The sequence below is a fragment of the Acanthopagrus latus genome, chromosome 7 (assembly GCF_904848185.1).
Source record: "Acanthopagrus latus isolate v.2019 chromosome 7, fAcaLat1.1, whole genome shotgun sequence".
Classification (NCBI taxonomy): domain Eukaryota; kingdom Metazoa; phylum Chordata; class Actinopteri; order Spariformes; family Sparidae; genus Acanthopagrus; species Acanthopagrus latus.
Genome location: NC_051045.1, coordinates 6309243 through 6331444, shown reverse-complemented (window position 1 = coordinate 6331444; position 22202 = coordinate 6309243). Strand labels below are relative to the sequence as shown.

The 22202-nt window shown below is 43.0% G+C and overlaps 2 protein-coding genes across 3 annotated transcripts; one reads left to right on the top strand and one right to left on the bottom strand.

Moving 5' to 3' along the window:
* Positions 1–11788, bottom strand: si:ch211-197l9.2 (protein SOGA1). The gene is made up of 10 exons (XM_037102752.1): positions 11760–11788; positions 10997–11650; positions 9226–9450; positions 7558–7716; positions 5611–5682; positions 4440–5519; positions 4252–4350; positions 2239–2288; positions 966–2151; positions 1–440 (listed from the first exon to the last, which is right to left on the bottom strand). Exons 2-10 carry the CDS (start codon positions 11630–11632, stop codon positions 282–284), a joined length of 3666 nt encoding a protein of 1221 aa, XP_036958647.1. The 5' UTR covers positions 11633–11650; positions 11760–11788; the 3' UTR covers positions 1–281.
* Positions 11789–14076: 2288 nt separating this feature from the next.
* Positions 14077–22123, top strand: LOC119023344 (oxysterol-binding protein-related protein 2-like). 2 transcript variants are annotated; one of them, XM_037105194.1, is made up of 15 exons: positions 14077–14217; positions 14526–14671; positions 14768–14882; positions 15225–15300; positions 15946–16080; positions 16518–16615; positions 16721–16903; positions 17514–17621; positions 17711–17800; positions 17895–18021; positions 18484–18603; positions 18770–18893; positions 19274–19364; positions 19525–19605; positions 19810–22123. In XM_037105194.1, the coding sequence occupies exons 2-15, from the start codon at positions 14635–14637 to the stop codon at positions 19910–19912; spliced, it is 1488 nt and encodes a 495-aa protein (XP_036961089.1). In that variant the 5' UTR covers positions 14077–14217; positions 14526–14634; the 3' UTR covers positions 19913–22123. The 2 variants fall into 2 exon arrangements, with proteins under 2 accessions (XP_036961089.1, XP_036961090.1); XM_037105195.1 differs by lacking the exon at positions 19525–19605.
* The last annotated feature ends 79 nt before the right edge of the window (positions 22124–22202 follow it).

Here is a 22202-nt window from a genome sequence, read left to right as displayed (position 1 = left end):
ATTTATTTAAACATGAGGTTACTCTCTACAAAGTAGCACAAAGATAATATAAAATGTATTTGTAGATGACGATATAAGTGCAGAATCACTGTCACATAAAGTTTTAAATTGTACTTATGACTGAGTGACTGAAATCATCATGACAACTCTCCTAAACGTCCCACAAACAGTCTACCTCCCAGTGCTCCCAGTTCAGCCATTACATTTTAAATTCTTTCCCAGTGGCTGTAAACGCTCTCAGCTGTCCAGAAGTATCAGCCGAGCATCTGATCTGCTCCCGTTCACTCGCAGCTCTGGGAGTCTGCAGCCGCTCCGGCTGGAGGCGAGTATCTGTGTCGGAGGAGTCTGCTCTGGTTGGACGTTGGTCTCTGGGTGGAGCGAGAAGAACGAGCGAAGCAGAAGGTCAAAGTGCTGCTGGAGCTGCAGTCGTAGTTTCCATCCTGGTCAGATGGAAAGAGAGAGAAGAGGTGAGATGAGAAACACAGAAACAACAGACGTGCTTCACAGGACAGGTTTGATGATGTTTAATGTTTGTTTGTTGGTTTGTCAGCAGGATTAAATAAAAACTGCTGAAGAGATTCACACTGAACTTAGATTTAACATTAGGAGGCTGTTTTTGAGACATTGGACATTTTTGTTAATTTCTCAGGGATTATTCATGAATCTTGATGAAAACTATTGGGAATACTCATCTGGCTGGTATCTATGACGCAGATCCAAATAAAAATCCAGATCTCGTGGATATAAACACGTTTTATCTGATATTGAATTAGGTTTAAAGAGGACTGTTGGTCATTGGCAGAGGTATACACTCTACTGAGCTGTCATTCTAGTTAAGTCTGTAATTAACATTTATATTTTATATTCTAACATAATTTTTGATTGCAGTTTTTATGAATACTGTAATTGAGTGATGACTTATTCTAGAAAACGACACAGGCAGCCATGTTGCCAGTCACACTCACCTCTGTGGAGGAACTCTGGCTGTGTCGGACGCTGCTGTTCAGACTCCCCTTCTCCTCCCTCTGGGCCCGGCCGGCCTCCTCTCTCTGCTTCATGAACCTCTGGTTGACGATCCTCGTCACGCTGTCCGTCCGGTGCAGCGGAGCGGCGGGAGGCCTCGTTGGAACGCGTTCCAGGCTCTTCAGGCCGCTCTTGGGCTTCTGGACCGACACCGGTACCGGTTTCTCTGCCCGGCCGCTCACCCTGCGCAGGAACTCTGTGACCATGCCGTAACGGGGTCCGGCTGCAGGTTTACTGGGGGGTTTGGTGCTGCTCAGAGAGCCCTGGGTCTGTCCTGCACCCACTCTGAGACTGGTCTGTCTGGTCCACGCGAGGCCACTGTGGTTTTGGTGATTCAGGTTCCACAGGGCTCGATCTCTGGAGGTGGAGGAGGAAGAGGAGGAGGAGGAGGAGGAGGAGCTCAAACTGCCAGATGAGGGAGGGGAGGATGGAGCGGATGCAGGCTGTCTCCGGTACAGTTTAGGCGAGGAGGTGGAGGCTCTGGACCCTCTGCCTGACACACCGTCCAGTGAGGTGGAGATGTGATGAGAGCGGGCGGAGACGAGCGAGGTGCTCAGGACCCTGGATGGACTTCCTCTCACGGTGACCGGCCCATCTGTCTGCAGACCAACACTCACCATCTGTGGCCTCATGTGGGTCTGAGTACCGGAGCAGGCCACGTCCACCCACTGCCCCTGAGATCTGCCCCTCTGCTCTGAACCGACCTGAACCGTCTGCCTCCAGCTGGCCGTCATCTCCTTCATGTCGTCGCTGAGGTTGGCAGACGAGCCCAGACAGAGCTGAGAGAAGGAGGTCGGCGGCGTGCACCAGGGAGAGGCGGTGTTGACAGACTCTCTGTCTGCGACGGGGCTTTGCTTCAGCTGAGCCAGCTGGACCCTGCGAGCCGACGGCGGGCTGTAGTAGATGCGAGATGCCGACTTCTCCGGGGCAGTGTGGCTCCTCTCCAGGGACATCTGCTCAAAGTCAAGATCAGGGAAGCTAAGCGGCATGATGAGATGGTCCCACGTCTTAACGGGGTCCTCTCGGTCCAGCTGGGCAGCCTCCTGGCTCACGTAGCACCAGTTCTTCTTCGTACAGCTGTGTGGAGAAAACTGTCGGCGGAGTCTTCTCACTTTCGTGCTGCACAGTCTGTGAAAACAGCAGGTGATGAATGAATCAGGACCTCAGTGAGCTCAGGAACAAGATGGACGAGATGTGAGGGCTGAAAACACTCACCTGTCAGCTTCAGACTGTCGTTCATCATGAAACAAACTACTGACGGCACTCTGAGCAAAGACAGAAAAAACACATATTAGCCAGTTTAATAGTTACTGAATTTATCATGGTTTGGGTTTTTTACTTCCTGTTTTATTTTGTAATTACATCCTCATGTGCCACGTTTCACTTTTTACTTCCTCCCTTTGTCTGTTTTCCTCCGTTTTGCCTGTGTTTTCTCCTCAGTCTTTGTTCATCGTCTGCATGTCTCACCTGTCCCCCTGGTTCCATGGTGCTTCCTCATGTCCACCTGGTTAGTTTTGTTTTACTTTTTAGAGTTTTGACCGTCTGTCTTTGTTGCATGCCTTTTCAAATTATTTATAATTTGCACTCACAGCTTCAGCAAAGCTCGCTTTTCGGTTTTCAATCCTCCTGCCTCTGTATCTACTTTTGGATCGTCACCATTTTGCTATTATGATAGAACTTCATGTAACTTTATGCAGATCCACCATTTGTGTCCAGACTGAAATATCTCAATAACTGTCAGATAGATTGACGTGAATTTTACAGACATCTCTGATGATTTCCAGACGATAAACCCAAAATACGTTTGGTGATCCGCTGACTTTTAATCCAGAGTCACCATGAAGCTCATATTTGAGGTTTTAAGGGAAATACACCAACAGCTGTTGAATATGTTACCATGAAATGAACACATCTCTGAGGGTTCAGTGCTTGATAGTAATCATAGATGTGCAAAACTCTCACATCAGTGTAGTTTTCTTCACTGTGCGCATTGTACAAACAAATCATACTTTATGATCTGACTGTAACGACCCCTGTCAGGATGAAGTGTAATCATTTTGGTGAGCATATGATTTATTAATCAGGTCAAGAATTCAATTTGTCCAGTACTTCAGTTTATGAACAAATATCTGCTAAACTAATCACATTCTGGTTAGCTTTATCTTTTTATGTGGTATTTATCATGTTGACAGGACTTGTGACTCACAGAGTTGACTTTGTAACATTTAGTTGAAAGCATCACTGTGCTAACACTTAAGATGTGGACTCAAGTCACACTTTTGTTGAGTTTCAAGCTGACTTGACAGAATATACGACTTGAGACTTGACTTGATGACCTGAGCGATCTTCCTTCTTTTTATTTGTTTTTGGTTTAGTTTTTAGTTTTGATTCCAGTCTGGCTGCCAGCATTACGCTGTTCAAACGGTAATGGGGAGGGATTTACATCAATTGAGAAGAAATTGAGTTGAATTAAGTGATTTTGTTTGATTCAATTTCTTTCACTGAATATCGTGGCCATACTTTCTGGACAGATTAAATAAATATGCCAATGACACCGTTATGAGACAGGCACAAGTATCTTGTCTTTTTCTTTAAAAGATTTGATACTGGAAGTAAAGCAACCTTGATTTAGGAATCAATTTGACTTGACTTGACCTAAGAAAATGACCGAGGACTTGCTTGAGACTCAGATCAAATGACTGGAGTCACATGTGTGGTTAGTGCAGCCTCACACAGCTGCTAGCGTGGCTGAAGAGTTGTTTTTTCGTTTCAGATAAATTGTGTCTCTGAGGAAAAGGCGGATTACAGTTTAGTCAGAGGAGCAAGGAGGAAAAACAACCATTGAAAAAATAAATCCGACCCTTCAGAGGACATCTTGAGTCATGCTGTGCACATACAGCATTTTCAGTGGCAGCAACTCAAATGCTTGATTAGCATTAAATCTCTCTGTTGATTTGCATCTATCAGAGCAGGTGGAGTCCAGGGGCTGTGAAGAGTTTACACCCATGTATCACATCAGGACAGTTCAGAGAGTCGGTCAGTGTTTTCACGCAGCAGATTTGAACATACTGTCCTGTTTGGCCGCCGCCTCGACAAGAGATTAGCCTAAATACTCTGGCATCATTTCATGATGCCTGTTGAACCGCCAGGAGGACGTGTGGCCAGAGACGGATCATCAGCAGGACTTCCCGCTGCATCACGCAGCTGAAGGGTAAACACCATCCTCACCTCAGCTGCCTTGCACTGTTTGACCTTGGTATCATCCCGAAGCTCCGAGCCGAGGTCCTGCAACAACCCCCGCAGCGCGGACATGGTTTTGTCTTTACCCTGCATGAAAAAATAAACTAGATATATTAAGATATTCAAGATATAAACCTTAGTTTTGAAAACATATACAATTTGCTTGATTTTATCACCTCTTTTCCCTCCAGCCCAGGTCCTTTCACTTGACACCACTGATGGAGGATCCCCAGGATCTGCAAGCAAAGACGCATCTTTGGCTCCCTGCAGCTGTGGATGAGCTCCCATTGGAAGGAAGCGGCTTGTCTGGTCTGTTTCTCTCTCTCCTTTACCTCTGTGGTCCGGAGGTCTTCTGCACACTCTTGCCCCCTTAGAGCCTCCACATCTCCAGAGACTTTCCCTAAACCCTCGCCCGTTAGAATGGTCTCCACCCTCCCGATGAAAGCCAGCAGCATGGCCTGCAGGAGCTCCAGGGCGTCGTTCAAGGGCCCTGGCGGGAATATCTTCTGCGTCTTCCCGTTCAGGTCCACCTCCGTCGGGGAGGTGAAAGCGCACGAGGGAGGCGAGCAGTGGCCGTTTTTTGGAGGCGTCATCAGGAGCTGGATGGCTGAGGTCAAGATGCAAGAATGATCCCTGAGAGCAAGAAGAGCTTCAAAGTCCTTAACCTTCATTCCTTTGAGAGCGCGGTCAGGATCGCTCTCAGGACTGTCTGACGGGTCCCACTCACCTCCTACTGGACCCTCTCGAGTGATGTGACAAGCAGCCATCGTCCCGTCTGTCTGCGACTGGTTGCAAAGTGAAGATGTCTCACTTTTATCTTTCTCTGCGTCCTTCGTGCACCCTGTTTTCAAACTTCCCTCTCTGTCCTTCAGATTTTCCTCCATCACATCCCGATTCTCCTCCTCTTCCTCTTCCCCTCCTCCCCCTCCTCTTCCCGTCTTCTCTCTCAGGTCGCTCATTTCTGCTCTCAGTCCGCGGTTCTCCACCTCCAGTTCGACGATGCGCCGGCTCAGGAGTGTGGCCTCCTCCTCCACCAGCTTCAGGTGAACTTTGACCTCTGCCTCCCGGGCGTGGGCGGAGTTTTGTTTGCCCTCCAGCGATTGGTTGACGTCTACGTCGCCGTAGGCCGAGCGGTATTTGGCGAGCTCCTCGCGCATGTTCTCACTCTCTGATACCAACTTGGTGAGCTTCTTGCACATGAGAGCTAATTCCTCTTTGGCAAAGTGGAGCTGGCACCTGAGATCAGCGCTGTCATCCTATTGGAAAAAAAAGAACAGTGTGTATCATTCTGACGAGGACGATTGCGAAATGGAAAGAAACATGCAATTTTTGACACAAATTACAAACCTCGATCTGTTGAGACAGTCTCTTCTCAGCCTTACTGGTTGTTGATCGGATGCTTTTCTTCTTCAAAGTGCTCTGAGGAAAAAAACATGGCAAACAGCTTCATCAAGGGCGTAAATTAACAGTACATTAACAAACAACTTACATTCAACTTGCCATAGATCAGCCACTTTGTAAATGCCGTGTAAATGTGTCTCAACAGCACAACAGCACGTCTCTACATGATATACTGTACAAGACAACTTTGGAGACCTTACAAAAACTCAGCAGGATACTTCAATTTACAAAAACAAATAAAGGACTAGTTCAACAATTCTTACAGAGGGTTTAGGGAGATGATGGATAACCCTCTCATATCTGTCCATTCAGTATAAAGCAGGAGACAGTTAGCTCGGCTCTGTTGAAGGTCATGAAATCAGCTCACCAGCATTTCTGAAGATGTCCGTTCAAACCATCAGTTTATGGGTTTAAATGGTTACAGGTTATTTTTTCTTTGTCGGGCAACTTTCTGGAGTTTTATCAGCCACAAACTATTGTTTTTCTGTACGGCTTAAACAAACTAGTGTGGTGGCTTACGCTAAGCTAAGCTAACTGGCTGCAGCTTAATGTTTATTACAACAGTGGTATCAATCTTCTCATCTAACTTTTCGCAAGAAATCGTATTCCTAAAGTGTTGAACTGTTTCTTCACATAAATATCATTTATCAGATTCATCATGCCCTTGTGCTGCTCGGAGACAGCCGCCCATTGTGTGACTTGATCCAATTTTTGTCTTGTGTCTAGAGTCCTTCCCTCTTCTTCTACATGAGCGAGTTTGTTCTTCAGTCTGAGCATGAGAGGAATGTGAGCTGCAGTGACCATTGTCTCGCTCCTAAACACGAGGGCAGGATGTCACAGTGTTAATAATAGTCATCTTCAACAGGCGAGAAGGAGTCTTTTAAAATCAAGGTCAGTGGGCCGATAGGCTGCACGGATCCTGACTTTTGCTTTTGTTGGGGGATATGCAGCCATGTTGTAACCTGACAGCACTGAGTCTCCATTCACGTCTCACAAACAGGGTCACAGACAGACCAGTTGTAGTGCGAGTCTCTGCAATTTTCATCCTCCTTCACATCCATCTAGACTGTGTTTTGTGCTCCTAGATTAGGTAATCTAAGTGGATTTCCCTGTTGGGATCAAAGGGACTAGCAGCTGTCTCCGCTGAGCGGACCAGACTGAGCTCATGCCAAAGCACCGAATCCTGGATTAAACCAAACACGTGTCCCTGAAGCGTACGATCGTTATCGAGGCGGGAACGGGAGGGAGAATAAAAGGTGGAAACTCAATCGCTGTCGGGGTGTGGTGGTCACTGTTTGATGAAAGCATGTGCAGGGATGGTTGTAGGTCAGTGTGTCGCCCTTTTAGAATGCCATAATACACACTGATCCAGATTTAGCCAAGCTTAATAGAAGCAGAAAGAGAGAAAGCAAGAGAGAGAGAGAGAGTCTATTTTTGTAATCTCTCGCGCCCTCTCTCCCTTTTTCTGTGTCCGCTCAGCTGAGGGTGTTCAGCTGTGCCTGAAGTTCAGACTTCAGCATACCAGGCTGCTTCACCCAGCCCAGGCTCCAGGCAGCTGCCGGCCGAGCCCTCCTCTCATATCATTGATCTGCAGCAGGGTCATGTGTCGCCTGACATCAGGGTGACTGAGGGATGAGGCGGACAACTGGCCGGGATGGGTGCAGCTGTGTAGCCGCAGAAATGGAGAGGAGGAATCCTGACCGGAGGGATGGAGGCAGCTTGTGTTTCTGTCGAGATGTAGGCTGAATGTCTTGACCCAACATAAAGACTTATTTAAGATCTGCTCCGCTAAGAAGGGAGTCCCTTCTTAAACAATCTATAATCTATGAAAAGTGTCATGAACATCAAGCATGAACATCATCCTGCACAGTTTTTACTTCCTTATTGTCGTACCTCTCTGGCTTTCTCCACCTCAGCATGTAACACCTGCTTGGCCACCTCCAGTTCCTGTGTCTTCTCACGCAGCCCCTCGTTCTCCCACTCCAGCTGGGAATTCTTCTTCCGCACCATCTCCAGCTCGTTGTACAGCCGGAGGGACACACTCTTCGCAACCTATAGTTAAAGCACACAGACAGTTATTGAACCTCAAATCGTCCACAGTTAGTGATTTAGTGTCTCTTTTTGGTTGTTTTGTGTCAGTTCATGGTAATTTTGTTTTTCTTTGTGGTCAGTATTTGTGTTTTATATCTCTTTCCACTCGTTTTTTGTCTTTCTGTGGTCATTTGATCTCTCTATATGTGTTTTGCATCTCTTTGTAGTGGTTTAGTGCCTCTTTGTGGTGGTTTTGCGTCTCTTTGTTGTCTTTTTGTGTCTCTTCCTGGTCATTTTTTGTCACTTTGAAGTCACTCTGCATCTCTTTGTAGGTGTTTATTGTCTCTTTGTGGTTGCTTTGTGTCTCTTTGTAGTCGTTTTGTGTCTTTTTCTGGTCATTTTGTGACTCTTTGCAGTTGTTTCACATTCTTTGTAGTCGTTTAGTGTCTCTTTGTAGTTGTTCGGTGTCTCTTTCTGGTCATTTTTCATCTGTGATTGTTTCACATTTTTTGTAGTTGTTAAGTGTCTCTTTGTAGTCGTTTTGTGGTTGTTTTGTGGTAATTTTGTGTCTCTTCGTGGTCGTTTTGCATCTTTTTGTGGTTGTTTCACATCTTTTTTTGGTTGTTTTTGAGTCTCTTTAGGTTGTTTTGTGTCTCTTTGTAGTCATTTTGTGTCGATTGTAAGCAATTTGCAATTCTCTTTGTTGTTTTGTATTTTGTATCTCATCTTGCCTCACTTTGTGGTCATTTCATCGACCACGCAACAAGAAAATGGAGGTCAGGCTATGTACTCTGAACCTTTTGACCCTGGTTGTACTTTATTTTGTTACCTTAGCCTGTTCTCTGCAGCAGTTGGTTCGGGTAAAGCTGTGAGATTTTACAAGAAATGCTTCTAACAGGAATTTACCATATGGGTTAGTGAGTGAGTGAGTGATTGAGGGGGAGGCTGTCGGGAATCCTACACCACCACGCACACCGCTGCTCAAAGTAAGAGTCTGGCTGCCATCACATCTCATTTAACAACAGGACAATTAACCTTCCAGGATTCTGATGAAGATTACTTTTCTTTTATGGTTCCTACACACGGAGAGCGACTCACCACATAATTGCACCTCGGTTACGACAAAAATATAAACAGGATGCATGATGAAGACATTTCAAACTAATGAAACGTGTGTGGTGCTGACGAACAGCAGGAAGTAGTTTACAGCGAAGAGAACAGGCGTGACTCAGACCTCCGTCGACAGATTACAGTGCTTCAGTGTGTCACAGCAACACAAACACTGTTGGTGTGCTGAGACCAGATGAACACAAGGACGCTGAGGACTCACAGAAAACCTTCACTTTGATGTTGGTGACTGGATCAGCAGTGATTCACTTAAAGGCCAATTTGGGAGATGGAGCTTTTACTGCTGGTGCTGAGAGAGTTTAAACAAGACCGCATGACCTCACACACACACACACACACACACACACACACACACAGGAAGGAGTGGGAGTTACTGTGATGAAAAGGGAGAGGAGTTCTGACCTTGATGTCGTGCTCCAAGCTCCTGACCAGCTCCCCGTCCACCTGTCCCGTCTGAGCCACGCGGATGCTGCGGCGCTCGGCCTTGCGGAGGCGGTAGTGCAGGATGCGACAGGTCTTGTTGGCCTGCTCCAGCTGCAGCCGCAGCTCCTGCAGCTGGTACACCTCCTCCTCCTGGAACATGTCGCGCATCTCCAGCATCTCGCAGCGAAGCTCCTCCACCTCATCCTGAAACAAACACACACACATTGATTATCATTGTGTTCCTTAAAAAGTGAGAGGAAAGTCACATTACTTACTGATCACACTGATACTTTGGAACCTACTCATTTAAAAACACCTTGTGGCTTGTTTGTTCTCCTAATGATTTACTCTTCATATTCTACAAATGTTGTAAAAGGTACAAAACCACCCATAAAGCTAGTAATTGAGAAAAAGTATCTAATATTAAGGGTATATAAGTGTCAAAAGTACAAGTATAAGTAAGTAATACCTAGATGTACATGGATTTATTGAGATTTTCATCTTTTATAGTTCCCTTTCTGTGCCTAGTTGGCGGCCATGTTGGTGATTAGTGTTGAGCGAGACGATGTAGTTTTTTGAGTGGACCTCTACAGAAAGAGCTCAACACATCACCACCAACAACTTGGCAAAGAAAAGGTACAAAAAAAGGTGCAAATCACAATAAATCTACAGTAAGGGTTTAAGGGTTGAGCGTTCAATGAGACAATATCACTAACGCGACAATAGTCTTTGTAATTATGTATTTTCACAGTCGCATTTCATTAGTTTTAAGACAAACTGCGACATTCTGAAAAAGAATCTTTCGAATTCACAACCATATGTGTCGTTCGTGACAAAATTCAAACTGAATGAAAAAATTATTCATCTCACTCCGTTCACAATGTTTTTCTCCCATGGGTCAAACTGGAAGGGGCGTGGCTTCGGCTCTTTATAAGGCCAGATGCTACCCAGTTGCATTGAGGGAAATGTAGGCTCTCTTGTGTTTTTGGACTAAGAATTAGGATTTCTCAGCCCCTGTTGCTTCTATTTTGAATGTTTGTTTTGGAATCGTGCTCTTTAAGGTCCCACAAACTCACGAAAGTGAAGCTCTAAATCACAGGAGTTCACCTTTAAATGCTTAAAAACTCTCTCTCCCTGTCACTGTGCTCTGATTGGCTTAGATTGACCCTTTTTTTTTTTCTTCAAGTCTTCACTCTCTCTTCTTACTACACAAACAGCAACATAGAGCTCAAGTGACAGTGGATAGCAGGAACTATTTATATAAGGCCAGACTTACACATTAAATGGACTTCCCAGCAGTCTCCATCGCTCACACTACATTTACTAAATTACAACACATGATTTTGCAAGTTAGATTCATTTTCTACTTTAGAATAACAGAAAATAAAAAGAATCATCTTCTAAAGACTCCTGCTATCACTACTGACTGTTTACTTTATTTCAGTATGACATGGAAAGTGCTTCTGGTGATGCCACAGGTCACTGAGTCAATAGTGAGTCTTCACTTTTGATTCTCGCCTGAGAGATTAACCTCACTCGCCCTGCAGTCGCTAATGAAGACTGACATAAGCATGTACAGAAAATCGGCTCTGCTGCTCAGACACTCTTAGAACTAATGAAGGAGCAACAAACAAAACAACAGACAAATATGTAGAAATCAAGATGGAAGGCGTCCAAATATCCTGCCAGGCAACCCGAATTAGACAAACGAAATTACGTTAAATTAGGTTAAAAGTTAATTTTGACTTACTTTCAAGTATTCGTTCTCTGATCGTAAATCGTCCACCTCCCTGGCAAGATCCTCCGTTGTTTCTCCCATCATGAGATCCATAAACGACCCGGAGGAGTTGAACAAACCGGGAGCCCCTCCAGCAGCATCCGGCTGCAGAGCGCAGCTCTCTCTCGCCTCCTTGACGCACGGGCTGCCGTCTCCTTTCCCCCCGCTGTCCGGCCTCTCATAAGCTCCCCCGTCTATCCAGCTTAAATCATTGTCGCAGGTCGGAGAGTCGCGCTTGTTGCCCTCCGAGGGGCAGTCGGATATCTCTGAGCTGCTGTCTGAGGAGGAGAGCTTCCCTGACAGGCAGCCGGAGTCTTTGCTCAGGTCCTCTGAAGTATTGCTGGCGTCGGACAGCTTCCTCTGCACGCCGGGGCTCCTCCGGCCCTCCACGGTGCCACCTGATGACACTTTCCCCGCTCGTTTTCCGGACTTCACCTCCCTCTCAGAGTGGCACTGACCTGACTGCGAGTCTTTGGAGAAGGAGCCACTCTGAGCGTCTTTATTAGACTGATCCTTCTTCTTCTTCTGGGCAGAAACCTGCTGCTGCGCCCTGGGTTGTTTCTGGCTCCGGGGCGCAGTCTTTGCGCTCTTATCTCCGTCTTTGTTCATCTTGACATCTGTCCGCAACTTTTTTCAGGTGGGAAAACAGGGACGCTAATTTATTACTATTATTGTTTTTTTAATTAATCATGACGTCTCAACTAAAAAGTTGAAACTCTAAAAGTTTAGAGCTCACAGTTCGCTGAAGACGTCCGACTGGTACCTCTCCATCCCAAAGACTGAAACTTTGCCAAAAGCGCACAGAGGCAGAGAGCAGACAGTAACTGACAGTGTCAGACTCAGCAGCCCGGTAATGACTTCCGGTCGCCAAAATAAAACCCTTTCATTGACCCATGACGAAAATAATGTGCAAATTCGGATTTAATTTGATTTACACACAATGGGACAAATCATTTATAGGAATATTTACAATGAATGTTCAGCATTTCTGTTTAATACCTTCCATGTCATGTGATCCAGTGACTCCAAAATAATGCCGAATTATTTTAATGAATGTAACAAATAAGACGCATCTGTTTCTATGGGATTTTACTGTTTCCTCCATTTTATATCAATAATTCTATCAAAATTCAGGATTTCTTCTCATTAGTTTCCATGTCATGTGACCTAGTGACTAATGTGATATATACAAGTGATTGATTTGAATTATTGAAACAAATGACATGGAAGCTATTGTAAAGAAATGATGAATTTTCATAATAAATATTGATATAAAATAGAAGAAGCAGTAAATTCACATAAAGTGTCTTGTTTGTCCCTTTTATTTGTAAAATCCTTACTGTTTCCGGTCTTACTGTATCTCTGGGTGACTTGATGTTAAATTAAATTAATGATGCTTCTGAAAGTTTCCATTTTCCCCTCCTGACTTCTGTCATAGTCAGGCAACTTGTCGTTCATCCCTCTGAGCATTCAACACTATATTTATTTATTCGGCTTTTAAAGCTCTCTGCATCAAGATCCTCAAAACATCATGTTCAATAGTCACACACATTATTATAATCATTATGATATATTTCATAATAAATCCCATTCAGTGTACAATTCATCTGAAACTTGTGATTTCATATGTGTGGTTTTCTTTTCTTGTATTAATAACATACTGTTCTGATGGTGTCTTGGCATTAAACACGGAAATAAATAAACAAAATAAGCAAATTAACTAACTATACCGGTTATTTACAAATACACATTTTCTGTTGACACTTTGAGTTTAATTTGAAAGTAATTCTCTACATTTTGAGTTACTGACAGGAGTCACTGATCACACGTGTGAAGCTGCCACCTTGTGGATCACTTGAGCACTAACTTGGTTATTTATTCAAAATGTTGACGGTGGTTCGTTGAGCAGGCTGATGTCTGTGGCACAGTAACAACAGCAACCACATACAGCTGATTCATTCATCGAACAGACATAATCCGCTCTTATCTGGACTGTGAGGCTTTAATGATTTAGGCAACCATCATCATCATCATCATCATCATCATCATCATCATCATCATCATCATCATCAATATCATCGTTCCAGGTCAGAGAATTATTTGAGTCATTTTATTTATAAATTTTCTCAGTAGACACAGTCGATATGCCTTTTAAAATGCCAATATAGGGGGTTTAAACATACATTTAATAAATCAACAATCAATTCTGATCGCTGATGACGTAGTACAAACTAAAGAACAAATTCCTTTGGCCCTTGAAACAAAGAGAATACAAATCTATATTCATGAGAGACTGGATGAAGAAACGAAAATGGTCATATGGGCATCTGATGGATGGATGTGTTGACATACTGGAGTGGATGAATATAACAATAGATGTCATTTGGATTGTTCAGGTGCCTGTCAGTCTTCCTCGTCACCACCTGGCCTCTCATTGGACACTGAAGTAGGAGTGTCTAGACAGATCAGGAACTTGTGATTGCTCAACATGTTGTCCATCAACACATCAGACATAGATAAAATAGTAAAGAACAGGCAGATGAAGCCAGAAACTGTGAAAATCCTTCTGTTCTCCATGGAGTGCAACGTCAGCGTGAGTGATACAACTATTGTATGTGAGTTAATGGCAGGATGCCTCTACTTATTAATTTCTTTACTCCGGAGGACTTGCTGGCCTATTATAAACTAAGAATCTAATGTTTGACCTCTATTATTCGAGTATCGTAATCTATTCCTACATTATTACTGAATGCAAAGAATTAATAACATTATTAATTCATTATTAAATCCTTGAATTTGCACAGTATATTAACAAACAAAGTTAATTTTAAGGAACTACTTCGAGGATATAATGTTATTCTTTCATTTTTATGGATTTGTTTGCCTGTAAAAACCCTTAAATGTCTATAAAGTCAACCAATCAATACAAAAAGGTTCATGTAAGATAATAATCTATCTATTACACCATAGTTGGACCCAGATTGCAGGAGTCACGTCATCAGCCTGTCTTAAAGCTTCTGGACTGATCTTCTGCTCTTTGACTTCTATTTCTAGGCCGCCGCTGGCTGCGATCTGATTGGCCGGCGGAGCCGTCAGTCACGGTGTCCTTGCCGCCTACTTCCGCCCTGTTTCTGAAGCAGAGTACTCCTCGATTGTTTACGTTACTAGCGAAGTAATTTGACCTTAACTCACAGGTATATTACATTGAACTGTGCTTAAATCTTCGTGTCAGTGTCTGTGTCGGTAACATTAGCGTTTTTCTGCCGTGTGACCTCCGGCTGACGTTTAAACTCAGTGCAGCAGCGATGCTAACGGCTAGTTAGCCGGATAGCTAGCTAGCTAACTGACTAACGGCTAAGGTTCTTTGGGGAGCAGAGCTGCTCACAGCTAGCCTCAGCAGAAAGCTGTTGTTCTTTTAGTCATAGCACGCAAATATTAATATCTGTCTTTAACCACGACATCCAGCCGCCCCGCTTGTTGTAACGAGTCCGTGCTGTTGCAGGTTGTGTGTTTGGCTGTCTGTGATGCTTGGAGAGAGGCTGGGCTGCAGGGACAGGCCGGTGGTGGAAACATGACTTCTGAGTAACGCATAGTTACTTTCTGTGCTCAGTATGAACAGCGAAGAGGAGTTTTACGACGCTGAGACAGGTGAGACGGGCTGTCAGAGGTCTCGTGTGGTTGAATATATTCGCCTCTTCCCTCTTTCCTTTTTTCCTCCCCTCACTCCTCTGTTGTCTCCGTCAGGGCTGGAGTCAGATGATTCCTGTGAAGTCAGTTTTAAAGATGCCCTGGTGTTTGACAGTAAGAAGGTGACCGACGGCAGCAGCGCCACACACGAGAATGGCGTGTGGGAGCGCAGGTGAGTCTCAGTGCAGACGTGTGGTATGCAGGCATGTATGTGTGCATGTCACCACATGACCATAAATGTCTGTAGGTGAGGGGTTTACACGTGTAGGCGAACTAGGCCAGAGCAAGCACTTTTTTTTTTCTTTGCTGTTAACCAGTGAGCACCTCCTCTACAGAGCATTTGGAGTGAACTAACAATATTCATCTCAGAACATCTTGATTGTGATTGAGCGAGTTGTGCTCTGTGACGATATCCTGCCACCGTCTGTGCAGAGGAGACAGCTGTTAACGGATACATTTTAGTTACAAGTGTTTTTACTGGTTTGACTTTTCTCCTTTTTAAAATGTGCACCAGGAAAACCCTGCCTGCTGAAATGATCTCCAGAAACAATTTCAGTGTTTGGAGTATACTGAAGAAATGCATCGGCATGGTGAGTCCGACCTGTGTCCTTACCAAACTAAGTTATGTTAAGCTGTTCTATGCAGCTTCTCAGAAAACTTGAACTATAAGATAAGATTAGACTATTCATCCCTTCGCAGGGATATTCAAGTGTTACAACACCGTAAGAGTTATTGACAGAGGGAGAAGAACTACAGTGACTGAGTTATAGCTACAAGACAGAAATAAAATGAAAAAAGATAATCACAAAAATAAGACTATACACTATTTTCCTTTTTACAGAACTAAATTAATGTGTGTATAGTTATTGTGGGTTTAGTGTGGTGCATTTTTTAAAATTTTTGATCTATAATTGAGTACTTACATGCCTCTTCTCTCATCTCAGTGCTACCAGATCTGTCATTACTGAACACTTTCCTCTTTTCTCTGCTCAACTGCCTAAAATTGGCTTGGAAATTACTTTGCAGCCACCTGAAAGGACCAGAATAGCTTGAATGAAGATAAAATATGTGTATGTCACTCCTGTTGTTAAAGGTGGGAGTGTTGTTTTGTATTGTTGCATAAAAGATGCAGAAGGAGTTTTTCAAGTAACGTTTCAGTGTCTGTCTTCGCCTCTGTGTGTTCCTGCTCATTTATCTGCTCTGTTAATCTTTTATGTCCTCGCATGCTCTTATAGGAGCTTTCCAAAATAGCGATGCCGGTTGTGTTTAACGAGCCGCTGAGCTTCCTCCAGAGAATCTCGGAGTACATGGAACACACTCACCTCATTCACAAGGCCTGCAGTTTGTCTGACTCGATAGACCGCATGCAGGTAGAGACAACAGTTGATTCTGATGTTGTGTTTTTGTTAGACAATCGGGTTATTTTTATTTTTCTTTGAAATGAATTTCTTCTGTGTGAGCGTCAGTAAAACCACACCTGGACAGATAGATGTGACAAAGCTTCACCACATTTAAAGCTAAAACTGATTGTGAATTGCTTGTTTAATTCATCTACACATTTTTTAGGTTGAATTGTTTTTGAAATGTCAGAAAAAACTGTGAGAATGGCAAGTCCATATCTTGTTTTGTTCAAACTTAAAGATTTTATTTTTCAGTTTTAACTTTCTCATAAGAAAATCTACAAAGCTTCACATTTGAGAAGCTAAAACATAATTTTGTTTAAAAAATGCATAAACACTTGATTTACTGTCAGTCAATTAACTCAGAATTCATTGCTGCTCTGACTTACTTCATGTTTCTGTGGCAGGTTGTTGCTGCGTTCGCTGTTTCGGCTGTAGCGTCTCAATGGGAACGAACTGGAAAGCCATTTAATCCTCTGCTTGGGGAGACATATGAGCTCATAAGGTATTTGAGAAGCCTTTAGACAGTTTTGGCTCAGTGTCTGACAGACATGAATGAACCACAGTGTTTTTATTCATTCATGTTAATCTCTGAATGTTTCTTCTAAAGAGAGGACAATGGATACAGATTGATCTCAGAGCAGGTGAGCCACCACCCCCCTGTCAGTGCCTTCCATGCCGAGTCTCTGAAGCAGGAGTTCGAGTTTCACGGGTCCATCTACCCGAAACTCAAGTTCTGGGGGAAAAGTGTGGAGGCGGAGCCCAAAGGCACCATGACGCTGGAGCTACTGAAGTGAGTATCTGTGGAGACGTCTGTATGTTCACACAGTTTTGTTAGCTTTGATGTTGTTGTGCTTTCAGCAGCGTTTTAGGGTTTTGATTTTTGGTTGGCCATTTTTGTTTCCATGGTTTGCGTTTGTGCTTTTTAGCCAACTTTTATATTTAAACCAAAATTTTTGTTTACAGATAAAATGCATAAGAGAGGAAAGGCTCTGTTGCAGCTAAACAGTGTGCCAAAAAAACATTTTCTGAAAACATTTAGGTGATAAAAAGGCAATTTAGTAACAAGATTTTGTGTTTTAATTTTACCAGCACAATGTAGTTTAGACACTTAGATTGGAGTTCACTGTGACTGCCCTCCCTCAATCCAAGAGTGAGGTCTGTCTGAGTAACAGCAGTCTGTAGTTTATATGACAGCCCTAAAATATTCCAAATGGCATGCGTTGCATCATCTGGAGAAGTTTTGCCAATATAAGAGGGGGGGGGCTTTGGGTACAGGTAAAGTGTAGAGAAGTTTATCATTGTTTATTTGCATAAAGCTGGTTTAAAATAAGCAAAGTTAATGTGGGTTTTTCTCAAACTATTTCCTTAAAATTCTGGGCTTTTTTTTTTTTTTTTAACAGACATAAAGAAGCGTACACTTGGACAAACCCGATGTGTTGTGTGCACAACATCATCTTGGGAAAACTCTGGATTGAGCAGTACGGAACCGTGGAGATAGTCAACCACAGGTACAGTGACAGATACTTCATTTTAAGATTGAAACTTTTTGGAGCAGTGATTATTGACTGACATAGTAACTTTGACATTAATTCATCAGCACGGGAGACAAGTGCGTGTTAAACTTCAAACCGTGTGGCATGTTTGGGAAAGAGCTGCACAGAGTAGAAGGTCATATCCAAGACAAAAGGTAAGAGCACGACCACAACGACTCTGTGAAGAACCAGAGGCTGTGATTAACTTTCTCTGAACTGAAATAAATGTCATTTTTTTGGTGCAACCAGTAAGAAGAAACGGCGAGTGATCTATGGAAAGTGGACAGAGTGCATGTACAGCGTGGACCCAAAGGTCTACGAATCATACAAGAAGTCGGACAAAAAGACGGCGGGAGAGACGAAAAAGCTGAAACAGGTGAGTGATGCTCAGCATTTCAGTAGATTCTAAAATCTGATGAGCAAACTGACACCTGAGATGAAATGCTGCTGTTGTCCCGTTTGTCTTTGACATGTTTTATCTGTTTGACAACGTGAATTTTGCCCTTTGCTCTAAACGGTATCTTTTCCTTTCACAATAACATGCAGTGGCATTAGTAGAAGGTAAGGTAAAAGTGTACTTGATATCTGTAGTGTGCTACTGCTGTTGTCTAGTTCAAGTTATGTTCAAAGTGTAGTGTATGGTTAGATCATTGCCAGCACTAATCCATAATGTCTTGCAATGACATGCATTGTTGCTTGAGAAACGTGTTGAATTTGTGGCAACTGTAGTTCTGTGGATCACCTGTTTGCACATGAACTGTACGTACTGTCAGCTTCAGCTTTAGTCCATGGAAGATGTTATTTATCTGTGTGTGTCTTTTTGTGTGTATGTGTTTAGGAGCATAGTTGTGAAGGTGAGGAGGCAGACGACATGCCAGAAGTTCAAGAGACTGTGACTGTGATACCAGGAAGTGCCTTACTGTGGAGGATAACGCCGCGGCCTCCTCACTCTGCAGAGGTCAATATCTCACACAGTGACACCGAACATATGCGACACAGTTAAATATGAAAATGGACTTTGCATTAATTTTAACGGATATTGATATTAATAAAATTAGCTTGTTTATATATATAAACGAAGATGTTAACTCTTGTCGTATCTGCTGGGTTTTCCCTCTGTGTAGATGTATAACTTCACCAGCTTTGCCATGACACTAAACGAGCTGGAGCCCGGCATGGACAGACTACTGGCACCAACAGACTGCCGGCTGAGGCCCGACATCAGAGCCATGGAAAATGGAGACATAGGTAACGACTCACATAAACACGATGGCTTAGACTTTCATACATGCTGACAGGAGCTAAATCTGTACTGACACACATGACTGCAGTATTCAGGAACACCATGAGTCTGTAATAGTGTCATTATTCACATTTATTGGATAGATATAGATATTCTTCATCATCATCATCATCATCATCATCATCATCATCATATTGCATGTCTGTCCGTCCTGGGAGAGGGATCCTTCCTCTGTGGCTCTTCTTGAAGTTTTTCCTCATTTGAATCGAAGGACTGCTTCGCTCTCTATAAAAATCGTAAAGCCCACTGAGGCAATGTGACTGAGATTTTGGGCTGTATGATTGAAGTGTGTTTGATTTGATTGTGATATTTTCTGTTTTTGTAGATGCAGCAAGTGTAGAGAAAGAGCGGTTAGAGGAGAAACAAAGGGCTTCACGCAGGGAACGCTCCAAGGATGAGGAGGATTGGTCAAACAGGTGTGTGTTTGAGGTCCTTATTACGAGGCTCAGTTCTGCAAACAAAGGTGTGTCTTTGACACCATAATTAGCGTATTAGTGTATAGGCAGCCTTTTGGACTTTTTCACATTTCCAGTAGAGGAGTTTTCTTTTCTGTTTTGTTATTTCCTTGCTTGTCAGCTTCGTCATCAGGAACAGGGGACAGCAACAACAGGGAATAGTAGAAAGCAGCTCATCACCAGACTGCATCCAGATCAATAAGTGAGACAAGTGGAATAAAAAAATAGTCTCCTCTTCAGCCGTTTCTTTTCATGGTGCCAAGGCTGTCGCTCAAAATTTCCCAGGCGAATCCTCCTCAGACGATAATTTAAACATGTTCCAACGGCTGTACATCACTCATGTTATGCAATTATTTTCTTAACCATGTCATTAAAAACTGGTCGTGCATGTTTTCTCTCTCTACAGGTGGTTTCAGCAGGGAACAAACCCTCATACAGGAATGGAGGATTGGCTGTACACAGGTGGATACTTTGACAGGAATTACACTGACTGTCCCAACATTTATTGACACAGGAGCTGCCCGGTGTGAAGACCTCCCCTCTGATGGGAATCACTTTATCTCTCAGCATCTAAGATCTGTGTCTTTTTGACGCTCAGACATTCACTGGTACTGTGTCTCTGTGCGAATCAATGACAAGCTGATATCAGAATGTTATCAGATTATGACTGTGAACCTTGTCCACAGGAGAAATGTAATATTAAGGAAAATTTTAGAGTTTACTTACTGTAAATGTCGACATGTTCATCTTTATATGCCCTAATCATAATTCAATAATAGTCCACATGTTACTCACCTGTCGAGGGTTTTAAACCAGTCACCTGCGTGCGTGCATGTGTGTGTGAGTGACCATGCTGCTGCAGGACGCAAAGCTCCAACTCGTGGAGGATATATTTCATTCAGTTTTAGTTCAGGTTGTCAACCATAATCTTACCTGTAGATGTCCCACACACTTCTGTCCAGTCGCATTCAAATATCAGGGGTTATTTAAACACATCCGTTACTTTTATATATAACCTGTTTGAATATTAGATGTCTATTTTTGGTTAGATGTAAACATCCGTATAAAGTCACAATTGTGATCATTTTGTGTGAATAGAGACTTAACATTAGGGATGAAAGCTGCTCATAATCGTGTTTACTGGCACAGTAAACAGATATTGTTGGTACATGATATTGTTGTCCACTGTAAACCTGTAGATGATGTGTATAATAATTGGTGCATGCATGGTCACCAAGATGGTTATTTACACAAGTTAAAGCCATAAAAACCTTTTCTGCACTGAGTATAATGGTGTAAATGCATTCACATAAAGCATTAAAGCAAAGGGAGTCTTGACACTATATTAACCGTGTTGATGGGATGTTCTGAGCCTTAGTCAAAACAATAATATTTGTATGTTGATAGTATTTGTATTACTTCGATTCGGGGCGTAATCTTGCTATAATTTTTTAGTACAGATGTCATTATTTGGTGGCTGTAAACAGGAAGTAAAATGTTGACATGTTGTGAGTTGGCATGTTAGCTGTTGGCTACAGCAAGTTTATAGGTCTTCAGTACTACTGCATGTGTAGTATAAGTAGTATAAAGTCATTTGTGGCTCCAGAGGAAGCTTTATGTAATCTGATAATCTGCCTACAGTGATGTCACCGAGTGGCTAAATTGCATTGTGGGTAATGTAGGCACACCAGGTTTTGAAAAGGAAGAATACGTGGAATAAAATGGAGATGTGTTTACATGTAGTTTCCTCTGGAACCACAAAAGACTTCATACTACTTTTTTCACGTACACAGTCGCGAGATCTATGAACACACTTTAATGTTTAAAATTGCTGGAGTTACCCTTTAAAAGTCTTCCGAATGATCTATCAGCAGATCCTGTTTGCAGTGTGACCGTTAATGCACGGACAACTATCACTGGACTATTTTGATACAGAGAAACATTTTAAAAGATGAAGTTTTTCAGACAGGCTCTGGACATGTAATAATATCCCCAGTGAAACTCCAACTCAGTCTAAAAATATGAGTTTTGACTGAGTTATGACTCAGAAGGAGTTGTGGAGAAGTAACACTGAATGTTCTCAGAGCTTTCAGTTTGATTCCCTTAGTCATTTTTTCCAACAATAAAAAACAGTTTTTGGACGCAGCAGCAGCAAATAAGTCAGGACACTGTGGCCATCATAAACCTATGCAAACTGATCCACCCAGTCTGCCCTCCTGAAATGTGAAAAAATAGAATAAATCTCCTCTTTAGCTAGTAGCCACTGTGTGCTTCAGACACTACAGAGGCAGCAGTTAATGAATGTTGTGTGCTCAATATATAACGCTAACATACATACAGCAGTGCAGTTCTTGCAGCAAAGAGATGTTTTTTGTTTGCGGGCACTAACCTTGCATAAACTGGACATTTGAACGCTCACAGTCCATTGCACATAATGTATAGTGAAATATCGTACATCATGTCTTCCCCCGACTGCTCTCGACTTTACTCTGAATTCAAAGCACTTTGTAAGGCCCGCACATGCTCAGAGGTGCGACTCGGTCTGATGGTTCCTTTGATTTCATCCTCTGTACCCTGTCGTTTTGTCTAGCCTCTGTTTGAAAATGTTTACATTTTATGTTCATTCATCTCGTGTTTTCCCTCCTCATACTGTTCTCCACACACAACCATATGCATACATGGCATATTTGAGAAATAAATTATGGACTATTGAAACTACCTCCCCGTTTGAATTTTGCTTTCAGTAAATCACTTTTATCATTTTAACAGCATCTCATGACACCAGCATATGTGTCATTT